Here is a 15899-nt window from a genome sequence, read left to right on the forward strand (position 1 = left end):
TTGTGATTTTCTTCTAACTTAAAATTTTCACGTATTACTGTATTACTGTATTTGCTCAATATTTAATCTGATTCCAATCAAATATGAGTTTATACTTTTTAATTTTCTCTATGAAAACAAAAAAAAAAATTTAACAAAATTTCTATGTATTAACATCGGAAAACAAAATTTGACTAAGAATTTTCAAATCCAATAAATTATTATACATTATGTTTTTCAACTTTGAACTTGAGCTGAAAATTTATTTCTAAATATTCTCAAAAATTCATTCTTTCTAATTGTGAATCAATCTATATTTAATAATCGAATTTAGTTTTTCAAATTCTCATCATTAATGACGTAAATGTTGATTATTAAATCTCTTAATTCCATCCATCTTATTGATTCCTTCACTAATATAAATCAATTATCAATACTTATAGTTTTAAGGTACTTTTAATGTGAATGAACATAATTATATGACTTAAAACTATACAATACAATTTACTGCCTGAAATATATCTGAAAGTCAAAAATTTTGGCTTTCGATCTTATAGAATAAATATTCAAAATACTTAAAACCAAACATTTTCAAATACAATATTAATCTTCAAAGAAATTTCAGAATTTCAAATAATTTTTTTTTCATTTTTTTGAGCAGCTTCATAAATAATTGCACATTCTGTGTTTTAACTTAAGATTTTTCATCAAATATTCGTCTCAACTTTATAATTACATCGATCGTTAAAATAATTAATAATCTTATTAAAAAGTTTTTGTCTTTAAGAACAGAAAATAAATTTAGATAAGGTAATAGTTATAATTATCATGTATTATAAATTTATACCAGCATTTCTATTTAAAATCATTTCCATTAAGGTACAATGTCAATAAGGTGATTAAAATAAAACAAAATAGTTTCAAGGCCATGTAATAAATTCTCTTGTTCTAGAGCGAAAAAAATCAGCTGTAAACGTCGTACCAGATTTAGAGAAAATGAAAAAAATTAGCTACAGTTCATTAGTTATTTTATATTCCAACTCACACTATTGTATTTTTATTCTTTAGATACAACAGGTGTTACACGTGTAAAAAGAGAAAAATTTAACGTTCAATTTAATTTCGTTTGAATGTAACTGATATGCTCAGCTAAAATGATACATGTATGTTATCAGTAAAGAAATATTTGTTGCTCAAAATTTTCTATTTTCAAAGTTTTGATATTGTTGACGCTTTTACGATTGTGAGAAAATCGTAAAGAAAATTTTTTCACCCGTTCATCAACTTTTGGTAAAAATTAGTAATGTTTAATATTCATATTAGTTCAAATCCAATTTTTCTTATTTAACAAGAATTTTTAGTTGAAAAATTTTATCAATACGTTCAAGAACTGGAGAGCAATATTTTTAGCCTTGATGCAGTTATTGATCATTTATTTTCGAAAGTACGTGTATATTTATCACCAATTTTCTATGAAAAATCAATGGGTGTAACATTAGAATGACAATGAAAAAAAATTTTTTTTTAAATCGACGGGACGCCCCCTCAAAAGTTTCAAACCCCCAAAAAAATGAGCTGTACCAAATTTCAGCTCAAATGCTATTTTGCTATTTTGGGGGTTTGAAACTTTTGAGGGGGCGTCCCGTCGATTAAAAAAAAAAAATTTCATTGTCAGTCTAGTGTAACATAAAATTTCTAGGTTTCATGAAACAAAAATTTTTTGTAAAGTGTTATTCAGATTTTAAGTTATAGATGAATCGCGATGGCGATCAATAAAATGGTAGGATGAAAATGATTTGATAAATTTAATTGAATTTTGAAAAATAGTATTTTGTATAAAGTTTCTCATTACAGGATTCAGTACCTAACTGATATTTTGAAAACTTTTAATTGATATACAAGTAATAACTGTAATTATTGTATCCCTTGATATGACGATAAACAAATGTATTACGTTAATTATTGTGAATATAAAAAAAATATAAATAAATTGCACTAAGATCGAAATATTGAAATTTGAATTGCTTAATTTTAACATTGACTCATTTTTTGTTTCAGATTTTTTATAAGTTATTTGAATGATGAATGACTGATTTGAATAATTCAATTATTTCCTTACCTTACCTTTCTCAAACTGACTAAAATCAGTCTCCAAATGAATAAAAAATTCAATATATTTTACAGTTTTGAGCATGAGTTTATATAAAAAATTTTCTTTTTGCAGGCTTGGAGGATTAATTTCAAAATAAACAGAATTTTTTCTTGGATACAAGATTACAATACTAAGACGTGAACGTGTCTTAATTTTTTGAAAATGGGAAAACAAAACAGCAAACTTAAACCCGAGGTCCTTGAAGACCTCAAACAAAACACCGAATTCTCAGGTGATTCATACCTTTTCAAAACCATCATAAATTAATTAACACGTTGAAAGAACAGTATAGTAGTGGTGGCTATTAAAAATATTGCTCTAATCATATTGCTACTACGTGTCTAACATTGCTATTGTGCCTAAATATTAGGGTGGTCAAAAATAAAAAAAATATTTTTATTTTTGCTTGCCCACAATTATAGAGTAAAAAAAGTAAACTCCATACATTTCTAGCCCTTAAAATCAATGTTTAGAGGTTGCTCAACAATCAAATATGATCAAAAACGTGAAAAAATACTTCAAACCTTTCGGTCCAAAACAACCCAAGCAACTCAGCTCTCTTCGAAATTGTATAAATTACGCAATTAGCGATGAAGAAAAATAAAACTTACATATTCTGAAAGTTGAAAAGCTCTTCTTTCCATAGTATTTCGCTTAAATGTTGTTAACATCGTAAAAAATTAGTTTAACAAAAAAAATCAAAATTTTTTTTTCACCTGTTTTTTTCTTTCTGGGCTTTTTGTGACCAAGAATCAGCGTACTAATGAAATAACAAAAATCTCATATCCAACGTGACTTTGAATATGACCTTGAACATAACCTGTAAATCACAGCGATCCAAAAATTGATGATTCAAATGGGAACGCCGAAAAATCGATTTTGGTAGCTTTGAAGATGTGTTCAAGGTCAAATTCAAAATTACCATAGAAATCCTTGTCGATAAATACGTCGGATCTAAGGTTTTTAATATATTTGTACTTGTATGTCACAACATTTTCAGGGGATTTCATACTTTTGCTGCTCCTTGTATGATATATGAGCATTGTCGATGATTATTTTATTAATACAGTCTGATTATCTCAAATAGTTATGTAATAATTTTATTTACCTACTTTGGAATTGATTAACACAGATTTTATTTCAAAAATAATTTTTTTGTGCACCATTCGCACGTCGAAAGTCGCTGGGATTGTAGTAGTCATAGTATTTCCATTTCCCATGTTTTTGAACAATAAATTATTAACATTTTCAATGCCCGCTAAAAATTATATATTAAGACCTTAATTATTGAAAAAATTTTTTTCAAGCGAGGCGAAAAGATCTACTTGCTAGTACAAATAAACAAATATGTGAACTGGGCAAAAAATTTGTTTTGTTATAGTGTAGCTTTGGAATTGTTATGCTGGCAATACTGTTTTCTCAGAGAAAAATTATGAATAGTTTAATTCCAATGAATGTGAATTGACATTTTTGCAATAATACTCTAAAATACTTGTTCACAACAAAAAATTCATTGGAATAAAAACTTGAGCGAATTTGAAAGATGCTTTTTTAAATTATATACTAAGTTACCTATATTGAAAAAATTTCAGATGCTGAAATTCAAGAATGGTACAAAGGATTTCTAAAAGACTGCCCTAGTGGACACTTGAGTGTTGAAGAATTTAAAAAAATTTATGGAAATTTTTTTCCTTATGGTGATGCATCAAAGGTAAAATTTTTTAACTTTAGTTTTGCTGTTAATTTAACCAATTATTGTAGCTCATCGAGATCTTTTTAAATATAAAATCCCAATAAATCATATAATTCTATTATCTATCATATCCTTGAAAACTATTGGTGACGTGGTGTGAAATAAGGTAAAGTGTCTAAGCCATAATCATGAAGCTAAAGAATATGAAAACTTTTAGGGGATTTAAAAAAATAGTTATAATACAGAAAGAGATTTATTCTTTGTGCTTTTTACGATAAAGTTTGTTAAAATTACAATTTATTATTTACAACGTAATTTATGGTTCTAGTACAGAAGTTCCTGATTCAAGGTTCCAGTACCGTTAGTTTTAAACTTACCAAATACCGATGTACACAAGTTTCAAAATTATAATATGTCAATGTACATAAGTTGCAGACCTGCCAAGTTACAACATTTTAAAATATTTTCATGCTATAAATTGATTCAATGCAAATGCGCTATATTGTAAGAGATATTATAATGATGAGTGTAATACTCGAATCGTAAATATATATCAGAAAATTTAATGATATTTTACAATAAGATTTTTTGAACTATGTGTCTTTGTGCTTAACTTTGAAACTTATGTACATGCGTTAAAAAATGATTCGCGCCCTTCCCCTCATTTTAGGAGTTCGTGCTACCTCGGGCACATTTTGTACATCTATAGACATGGTACCATAGACACATGAAATGTGCTAATGTAGCCCGTATTTTTTTCTCAAAAGAACGAAAGGGTTCGATTTATTTTGTAACGGGTATACTATGTGAACTTTTTTTATAAATTTACGGTCTGAAACTATTTTGGAACTTTTGTCTAAGTACTGTGAGCGATAAGATAGCACCTAAAGGATAAAATAAAAATTAGTTTCGCCTCATAAAAGTTACGCAATTGCAAAGTTTATGAGTGCGTGAATCCAACTTTTAGACAAAAATCACTTTGAAAAATGGAAGAATTCTTAATTTAATAATACAAAAATGATTTCAAAGAAGCCGAGGATTGTAAAATATTATTAAAGGATATGAGTTCGGACCGCAAAGCGAAAGATATTTTCAACGTCAATAAAGGTGCTTTATTTTACCAATGGGTTCCTAATAAAACATTGGCATTAAAAAAAAATTATAATTATCACAAAATTCGACAAAATTAGAATTATGTGTCTGCTAAATAATTCTAATTATCACATAATTCGAAATCGAATTGCGGTCCCGAGGACTTCTAATTATGCGATTTCCACTGTAATACGAAGACTGCTATTTTTTCAAATTCAAAACGATTATTTATATGAAGCAAAAACGAACGGTCCAAACCATTTCCCAAGAATTAAATTTGAATTATCAATAATTAGGATACTTGCAAAACATCAAAATGAAGAGGACAAATACGACTTAAATAATACTTTTATAAGACGGAATTAATTTTTTATTTTCGTTAGGTACAATTTTACCAGAATATAATTAACGTTTGATCGATACTATTTTTCATTTTTTGCTTCAATGCAGTTAACGCTTCTCAAACATAGTTTTTTTACGTCGATTACTGTAGCTCGCTTTTTAGCTTATTTAAAAAATCATAATATTTGTATTCATTCTTGCATTCGCCTTTCACATTCTTTACAATTTGAGCACATTATCTTGTATAAATTATATGTATTTTATTTTATATTTTGATTCACACTTCACTTTGTAAAAAAAAAAGAGAAAAAATGAACAAAAAAGGCCTGCATTTCTAAAATTTGAATAAATTTCACCTTTATACCCAACGTTTAATCAAAAGGACATTCCCATTGCAAATGGTAAAAAAACCATTTTTAAAATTGTTGGAAATCTATAAATTTTATTAATTCGAAGCTTATGGATATTTTTCTTTATTATATGGGTCAAAATAATACTTTTTTACAAAACCGTGCGCACGCGTGTCATCGATCTTGACGCGCTTTTGGTATGTTATAGTACATGGTAAAAAGGTCACAAAAACAAAATTTTAGACCCCCTCCCCCTGCTACCCCCCACTTCCGGTATAAACGTCCATTTTCGATCTATATTTTTTCTGAGGACATGAAGAAATTGAAAAATCTGAAAAAATTCATAAAAATACTTTTCAACAATCCAAACAACCTTGAATTTTTTCAGATTTTTTGAGTGCTTGAGGCCTTCAGATAAAATCATTAAAAATTCTGAAAATCGAGATGCGGCGATATGAGTCGATATAGTAAACGGAAAATTTTTAAGTTTTTTATTGCATTGAAAAATATATTCTCAATTTTTTTCAGATTTTTTCAGATGACCTAACGCACCTTTTGAAGCCAAAAACCTCTTTTTCCAACGAAAATAATTTTTTTAGGAAGCTACGGAGCCTCGAAAAATCTGAAAAAAATTTTTTCTTGTTTTTTTCATCAAAATACATAACCTCAAATTTTTTCAGATGTTTTAATTGAAGGCGATAGCTTTTAGAGCCAAAAAACGTTATTTTTAACAAAAAAGGTTCCTGGAACCCGATGGTTCCGGTAAAAAAATTTGGAAAATTTTTTTTTGAATTTCTTGTCAAATTTTAATAAATTTTGACCGTTTCAAGTTTTTGATTGAAGCTTCCTAGCTCATTTTTCGCAATAAAAACTTAGTGATGATTTTTCAAACTTTTTAGAGGGTTGTTCCAACAGAAAGATGTAACGCTTAAAAATTCATATGAAACATACGGATCTGCCTTATAGTTTTCTCTTAATCGTTGGTAAAAGTTGAAAAAAGTGGTTTTGAGTAAAAAGCGTTTAAAGTTTCTCTCTGAATATATAACAAGCGTGCGAATCGCTTTGCGTTAAAGGCTATAATTTTTTTTCTTTGCGGATTTCGTTCTAAAATGTTAAAAAAGTATTTTTATGATGTCAAAGAACTTTTTTTTTAACTTTAAAAATCGATATTTTTTTCATTTGCAATGAGAATGCATAAGTTTTAATGATATTCAGAAAACCAGTTAATTTTTCCAATTCAGAATAAAAATTATGTACCATAAATTTTATACTATACTATTTATTTTCATACGCTGTTCTATCAAAAATATGCCATACCCCAAAAATAAGGCATAGGTCTTTTTTCGAGTATTAAGAGAAAGAAGTTCACATTTATGCCCCCTTTTCCGAGTCATAAGCCGCAGTTTCAGGTACCGTGGAGTGAAGCACGAGCGTAGCAGGTGGTAGAGGACCCTTAAGGGCTCTCTATACACACTCAGTCGGTAACGCTAGGCTACCATCCTATTTATGCTAAATTTGAAAAATTGGAAATGTTATTCACAAATAATCGAGCTGACGCACATTTCTAATACACTCATTAACATTGTGGTCGAATTTTATCCAATTCCATAAATTATTCAAGGAGAAAAACAAATGCTACGAATAATCATGATCAATGTTATTTAATAGGTTATGATTATTCGTAGTTTTCGTTTTTCTCCTTGAATAATCCATGGAATCGGATAAAACTCGACCACAATGTGAATGAGTGTATTAGAAATGTGCGTCAAATCATTTATTGGCAAATAACATTTCCAATTTTTCAGACTGAACATAAATATAACTAGGTAGCTGGTGTTGCCGACTGAGCATTTCACATCGTGTATAGAGGACCCTTAAGGGGACCGACCTGGGTTAAAAGCTTAAATTCAAAAAATAGCTATATTAATCGAAATAGTGGAAATTTTTTTTTTTGAGATAGTAAAATATGTTCATTAGACACCTGATTGACCAAAAAAAACTTCTACCCTAGCTCTGAAATGCCAATTACGCCTATTTTTTCATAATACTAAATGTGATAATTGAATTTACTTGCCACGCGATTCTGACGTGAGCTCTTCATCAATATTGATCTATGGGGTCTCGAAATCTTCAGAAAAGTACCCTCATCCACTTAAGCGGAGCAGTATTTGAAAAAAAAGTTCGTTTCTTTTCCAAGAGCTTAAATGGTATTTAGTGTTGATAAAAATACTAATTAAAAATTGTCAAATTTTGACGTGTATATAAAGTTGTACGCAATTGTTCAAAATTCTGCTCCGCTTAGGTGGATGAGGGTACTTTTCTGAAGATTTTGAGACCCCATAGATCAATATTGATGAAAAACTCTTTTCAAGATCATGCGGCAAGGGATTTATAACACAACACTTCGTCTTATGAAAAAAGTTATGTAATTGGTATTTCAGAGCTTGGGTAGACGTTTTTTTTGGTCAATCAGGTGTCTAATGAACAAATTTTATTATCGTATAAAAAAAATTGCCACTATTTCGATTTATATAGCTATTTTTAGGTGAATATATGAATTTAAGCTTTTAACACAGGTCGGTCCCCTTAAGAACATAATTTTTCTAAAAATTTAGCCAATTTTCAACAAAAAAGCTCACTTGGTACTTTTTTGTTCAAGTTAATTCACTCTACACTGAACTAGAAATTTGTAATCATTGTTTAATATCGGAAAAATGCAAAGAATGCCAACTTTGTGTCTCTCAAAAAAAGGTGATATACAACCCCAAAAATTCTAATAAAATTTGATGACATTTTTTTTCAATTAGTTTTTTTTATCTAAAAAGTACCGACTTACCATACTGAATCTAAAAGTCTAAAGTGCAGTAAAAAATTTTAATTTATATTGATAATAGATATTCCTTCGTTGTTCAAACTCCATTGTAGTTTAACCTCTTTTTTTTAAATATTCAATTAAAACTATATTAAAATTCTTCAAACGAATGCTTTTCTGAACTTACTTGTACTTAAAACTGGTAAAAGTAAGTTATACAAATAGTTTGATAAGTATGAATTTTTCAATATAATTTTGAATAAATTATTAAAATATACCTTAAAGCCTGCCGGATAGATCAAAATAACAAATAATGGTACTGTATAATCAAAAGTCCTAAAAAAATAAAAAGTTGAAAAACGTCTATTGTTCGGATCTTATGCGGTTTCCTGGTGAGGATAATATTTAGCGAAAAAGAAAAAAATACGTTCTTATTTTAACAATATATCGAAATTGAATGTAATTATTACAATAAGTTTAGTTTAAATGACAGATTTACTAATTTTAATGAAATTATAATGTATCATTTTTGGAGGATCTCAAAGTGGCCCATTTTCTAAATTATATGAATTTAAAACAAACAAGGATTTAATGAGCAAAACATAGTTTGTTTTAACTGTAAGAAATGTATTGAAGTGATTACTTTGTGACTATTTAAAAATTATCTATGAAAATAGATATAATACAAAATTGAAAATACTACATTTTATTTCATTATGTACGAAATTACATACAATTCGGTTCTATAAATATTTTTTAGACATTTTCGAAGACAGTAATGATATTGCTGAAAATATATAAAGTGAGAGTATGCAATGTTTTCAAATTATCATAAAATGGTCACTGATTTGACTGAATACATAAAAAAAAACAGTAGTTTGGGTTAAATAAATGCTAAATCTTGTTTGTTTTCCTCCAAGCGACTATTTTTTTACAATCTGAAAATGCCCCATACTATTTGATGTTCATTCAGAAATCACTAGAAAATTTAAAAGTATTTTTCTATAGCACTAGCTTACAGTATGATACTGGATAATGTTACTTTTCGATTCGTATGCTAAAGCTTATTGTTGTTGATGTGCAACTTCTTATGGCTTGTTTTTTTTATTGAGTCATTTTTAATGTTACGTATTTTCATTAAAATTTTAAAGCTTTGCGCTGAATGACATTTCTCAAAGGATAATATAGGATAATGAAAACATTAATTAATAGGTGACGGGACTTTGAATTTTCAAAAAAGTCTTGTGATAATTTTTTGTTAATTTCTAATTAAATTGCTATACCAGTCAGATGAAATAATAATTTAGCTTAGTTCCATAACTAAAGTTGAAATAGTATATTACTGCCCTAGGCTGCGAAAAACAGAAAAATCCCAGAGTACGTGTAATTAGTGGCCGAGGCGAAGCCGAGGCCGATAAGCACGTACTCTGGGGCTTTCTTTTTTCGCGGCATAGGTCTGTATACTATTTTTCATACACAAAATCGCTCTTCCCGCTTTGTGCAGCGGCAGGGAAGTAGTCACTTTCGGGCCGCTGGTTTGAAAACAATGTTCGTACATTTCTATGTTTGAATCATAAACAATTTTTTTTAATTAAAATTTTTTAATTTGGGTTAAATACTCCAGTTAACCAGATTTTCTCTTATAATCGGAAGTTACTCAATTTTCAATGTATTGAAAATTTGAAAAATAATTAATTAATTTTAAATTAACAAATAATTAAATCATCTATAAACAAGTCTTTGAGAAGTGGCATTAAATAGTAACAAGATTAATGTCTTTTGACAGTAATAATTGAAATATTTTTTTTTTCGAAAAAATTATGCTAATTTTTTAATTGAATTGAAAATTAACTTTGTTACATCGATAATTTTACATATGACTCGTGGAACACAAAAAGTGATAAATTGTTTAATATCTTATATTTTTACTATCACAATTAATATATTTGTTTAATAATTTCTCACATTGGAAAAAAAGAAGTGAAATAATTTTATTAATACTTTCATTTTTCATGATCAGTTTGCAGAGCACGTTTTTAGAACGTTTGACGCCAATGGGGATGGAACTATTGACTTCCGGGAGTTTCTCTGTGCTCTAAGTGTCACATCGCGTGGCAAATTGGAGCAAAAGCTCAAATGGGCTTTTAGCATGTATGATCTTGATGGCAACGGTTACATTTCTCGACAAGAGATGTTAGAAATTGTAACGGTGAGTGGCAATAATTTATTGTAATCTCTGTTTGTATTGAGAAATTGTATATGATAATCATAGCTAAAAATTGAATCAATTTATCGATTGGGCTTATTCAGTGAATTAATATTTAGATTGTTTTCAATTGGTATAATACTACCGCATTCAACCGATAATAAGACATGCCTTATATTTTTTTTTCACAAGAACCAAGCATGTTGATTTTTCGAGATACAAACTAACTAAAGTATTTGTTTTATATACTTTGTAGGCAATATACAAAATGGTTGGAACAGTAATGAAAATGCCAGAAGATGAATCGACGCCTGAGAAACGCACAGACAAAATTTTTCGACAAATGGACAAAAATAAGGACGGTAAATTATCTCTTGATGAATTTATCGAGGGTGCTAAAAGCGATCCCTCAATAGTGCGGCTGTTGCAGTGCGACCCAAGCGCGCAGGCACAGTAAGACCTTGGCGGGAGTGCGAAAAGCTGGCGCTAGCTATCGTCTCCTCATTCCTCGTTACAAGTTGATTGGCAAAAAGCCGGTTGCGTCCCTTAGCACAACTCATGTTTTGCAAAATTTACCTTATCCCCTTTATTTTTCCTAATACATTTCCTTTTGGCCAAAAATCTACGATAGAAACTAGCCACAACTAGTACAGTGGAGAACATTTTTGCAAAAAAAAAAGAAAGTTAAAGTTATTTATTGTAAAGCCAGCTGCTGCGAGATTGTCATAATGAAAGGACGCAGGCGCACATTCTTCGGCGCTCATTCAGACTCCAAGCGATACGTTGTCGATAATTTTTCAGCTTTTAAAGTATGAGAAGAGCCGTCCACGGTTAAAAATTACATAATAAAACGAGAGAGAATGCAAAATATTAAAGCAAAGTCAGAAATTAAAGTTACGACCTCAGATATTTTATTATAATCCAGCTCTAATACTCGTTCACTATTCATCATTGTTGAAGCACTTTATTACACAATTACTGTGTTCTATTTATTCTCATGTATACTACATTATTTTTATCCCATCCGTTAATTTTTAATAATATTTTCTCATTTGCTACCCCTGAATTTGTTTTATCGTGAAACTTATGTCAATAAAAGCTCAAATTTTAATTCAATGAAGGACTGATGTATAATTGATAATCGCTCCCATAGTTTACTCAATTGTACAACATTAGCAGAAAAGCGCAATAATATGTGTGATACTATGTTTTATTAGAAACTGTTAAATTTACTATCGATGTACTTTTTTGTACTTTCATTTTTGTATCCTTCCTTTGATGTCTACTGTTTGCTGTGAGAATAGTTGTGATGTTTCAATTTTAGTAATACATATTATTTTCAGCTTAATCGTATTTTTACACTGGAAAATTTATCTGTCCGTCGAGATTTACTAATGAAAATCTTTGAAGTAATGTAAATAAGGGACAATTATAAATTATTGAGCAATCAAAAATTGTGAATCTCAAGAAAGTATACATTAGTTGAGCAAATCAATTGACCATGTGTTCAGTGTATCGATCATTGAAATAATTTTATTTTATTCATGTTTGGCTATCATCTATAATTTACTTTGTTGATAACATTCAAGCTCCTTTTATGTAAAATTCTAATTACTTGCAATTAATTTTAAAAAAATACTAATTATATTTGGCTCATACACACAAGTTCATAAATATATACACGATTTATTTGAAAAAATTCTTTCAACTTTAAAAACCATATAATTTATTGAAAACGAAAATCATACTTATGTTCATATTGTTTATCTTGACAAAATGATTTTAACAGAGTTTAACAGAGATATTCAAAACAAATGTTTAAACATTTGCGTTATAAATAAAATTTGTTTTTGCTGTGGGGTATGATATCTAACTAATATTAATATTATTTTTGATTTAGTATATTAATTGTACCAACATTACCTAATTTAATTGATAATATTTAAGCTTGACGACAGTCATTCCATAAATTTATTTATTTAAGTGATAAATTCAATTTTCTATTGATCGTCACTAGTATAAATTCGTAAAAGTATGTATTCCACAATATCCGTTTTAAACTTATTAGAGTACGGGAGCCAGGCAAAAGTAAACATTTTCAAACGCGTGCGTAAAATATTCAGTGAAATTCTAAAAAAAATATATTTGTCATTTAAGGCTGGCTTTGGTACTTCCTCAAATAACAGATTTTTTATTCGTTTGACAAAACAAATTGTAACATATCTTCAGCAAAAACTCATTAAATATATTTAAAAAGTTGGTGTAGTAATTTCCACGAAAAAAAATTGATAAGGTTCTATTTGTTGCGGAAAACATGAAAAAAGGCAACTACTCTCAATCAATTTATTCTATGAGTCAAAGTTCAAATTGCAATATCTAAATTTAGATTGAATTTTTTTTTTTTTTTTTAATAAATAATTATGGCTAATATCTATGGATATCAATAAGCAACGTGAGCATCGAGTCGTGGGCGCCGGGGACCTTCTAGGGTCAACTGGATCCACGGCGTTTGCGTGCACCGCAAATTAGTCGCTGATCGTTTTTATATAATATAATAAATATATATATATACATATATATAATTATTTGGTTCACTTATAAAAATATTCACTCAATAAATCCATTATAAATGATTGACTTATCAATCAACACGTAAATTGAAAATGCGTTGAGTGCAAGAAACAAAATATTCATCCGTCGTTAAAATATGAGCAACGTTTGACACGTATTTTATTTTTCTATATGCATTGAAATGCAAGAAATGAAGTACATTTTCAAATGTTTGATTTGCATAAACGCGTGCCATGAATTAAATAAGATGTTTAACTTCGCAACGCGAGACTAGACTGAATAACAATACGAAAATGTATAATAGTTGTGTCGATGTCTCGAAACGGCAGCGTAGCTTTAGATCTGTTAGGTAACATTCGCACGGTAAATTTAAGTTTAATACAAATCTTGCGAATGTGAAAATAGATATTATAGAATTTTTCGGTGTTGAAGGTCAAAATATTCTGAAAATTTTAAATCTTTTATTTTTGTATAATATTATATCAAGATTATTGTAATGCTGCAATCAACTATTTTCAATAGAAGCTGCATGCTTTAAACAAATGTTATTTATGACACTATTAAAAAAGAACAAATTCTAAAAAGAGATTAGTGTTATCGGTAATATAGTGCAGTATACATTTAAAATTCAGATAATTATTTGACTTTTAACATATTATAAGAATGTATTGAAAAACAATCAAAGCTATGAAATTTTTAATTAGCAGACCTACTACGTCGCCGCAAAAAGACTCTTGCGCTCGCAAGCTATAATAGTACTTATTTGACTGATTACAATGAAAAGGAATGCGGAAGATAAAAATCAAATGAAATTATGCCGAAAGTTAAATGCAAGTACGATTGAAGTTTCTTAATAAAAGAAATGTTCAAGTAAGTCATCGAGTCTCTTTATTGTGTTGCGCAAAATATGAAGTTGTTGCTCAGCTGCACTTTGAATTAATTGCTAGTGCTTATCGCAATACTATTGAGGAATAATTCAACCACGTTCTTAAATAGACTATCTTGTTGTTATTAATAACTTTTAAACAAAAGCGAAAAACCATAAAAATATTTTGAGAACAAAATTTGCAGAATAATCTGTCATTTAGAGCTCCTTTCGAAAGATTACTGATAATCTGAAAAGTTTAATTCTATCCATTTTTATAGATTTAAGATGTATTAAAACTCAAAATATTTGAGAAAATAAGTAGATCTAGTTTATTTAGATTCATGATAAATTTTATCTTTTTTTTAATAAACAATAAAATTGGAAAGTAATGAGTTTAATGATTATTTATGAGCAGTTACAATATTATTAATTTTTTCAATTGCTTTCACTTAGTCATTTTCACTTTGTACTACTTTATAGTATGCGATATGTTAAATGAACAAAAAGTAATATACAAGCCTTCATTTTGATTTCCTATCTAAAAGATTAAATTTATCAACTCATGTCGTCAATTATGATTAAGGATAAATTTATTTACAGATGTGGAAGATTATGTTCAATTTCACATTAAATTTTAATTGCAAACAGATATCACAAAAAGTATATGATATAAATCACATAAAGAAATTTTGAAGTAATGAATAGATTAATAATATGATCATACTAAAATAAAAAAATATGAAGTTAATGATAAAAGTTGTTGAACTTACCGCATTCATAATAACTAATATTGCAGTTAAAAAAGTCATTTAATAAAAATGGTCTTTGATGAGTAGATGATTTTTCTATTTCTATATAAATCATAATACAAAAATATATTAAACTAAGTTTCATTGTATCTATGAATGTAAATCTATATCCTTGTGTTCACAGATTATATTATAAGTACAGAAATTTAAGAAAATTGAAAAAACCTACTTTAACTATAATGTATCATACATATAATATAGTAAATAAAATTCAAAAATTCCTTAGAAACCAATTAATTAAAAACTGTACTTATAATCATGGGAATATAATAATTATTTTCAGAATTACGAATGAATAGTATCAATTTTTAATCTAAAAAAAACTATAAATATTGAATATGGAAATTGTATTAAGTATTAAATGTAATTAATGTGTAATAACAGGATAATTTTATTACTACAATTGAAAAAAGTTAATAACTCTCCTGCATCTATTATACATTATCAACTCTATATGATCAATAAAATTTCTTAATGTAGATGCAAAATACTTTCATAGTAATAAAACTCAAAATTGATAGTGATCCATGAAACTTCTAGCGCAACTATTTCTAAGAAGCATGTTTATTCTTACTAAAAAATTCTTCAACTTCATAAATTTTAGCTATACAGCAATTTTCAAACATGTATAACAATTATATACTTTCCTATGCATAAACAAAAGCAATAAAGCATATATTCAAATGTTACTATTATCACTTATAATATAAAGAAGAAACAAAATTTACTTGAGAAGTAGTAGCTGTTGAAATTTATAAAAAAAATTTTCACTCTGATGTCTAAATAATAATACTTCTGGGATGAATGACGTTCAATCAAGGACTTGATTATTAATTTTAATAATTTTAGAAAATAACTGTCATTTTAGTAGATGCAGTGCTTTAATTTTGGTATAAAAATATCAATTCAATTCATCATAATCATCAATGTGGGCAGATAATCGGTGAAAATTTTAGATTTTCTGTCTATTAATTTTGAAAACGTATTTGAATTATAATTATTTTAAACCATAATGATATTTTTAC

The 15899-nt window shown here is 28.0% G+C and overlaps 1 protein-coding gene across 1 annotated transcript in view; it reads left to right on the top strand.

Moving 5' to 3' along the window:
• Positions 1 to 12325, top strand: part of LOC106655171 (neurocalcin homolog) — an 85263-nt gene extending 72938 nt beyond the window's left edge. Inside the window, exons 2-5 of the mRNA XM_014375397.2 lie at positions 2204 to 2363; positions 3724 to 3842; positions 10441 to 10629; positions 10883 to 12325. Coding sequence (XP_014230883.1) covers positions 2294 to 2363; positions 3724 to 3842; positions 10441 to 10629; positions 10883 to 11083 — 579 coding nt within the window. The 5' untranslated portion in view covers positions 2204 to 2293 and the 3' untranslated portion in view covers positions 11084 to 12325. The remainder of the gene's footprint in view (positions 1 to 2203; positions 2364 to 3723; positions 3843 to 10440; positions 10630 to 10882) is intronic.
• Positions 12326 to 15899: the final 3574 nt, after the last annotated feature.

This window comes from Trichogramma pretiosum, unplaced genomic scaffold (genome assembly GCF_000599845.2).
Source record: "Trichogramma pretiosum strain Unisexual culture from Peru unplaced genomic scaffold, Tpre_2.0 scaffold2, whole genome shotgun sequence".
Taxonomy (NCBI): domain Eukaryota; kingdom Metazoa; phylum Arthropoda; class Insecta; order Hymenoptera; family Trichogrammatidae; genus Trichogramma; species Trichogramma pretiosum.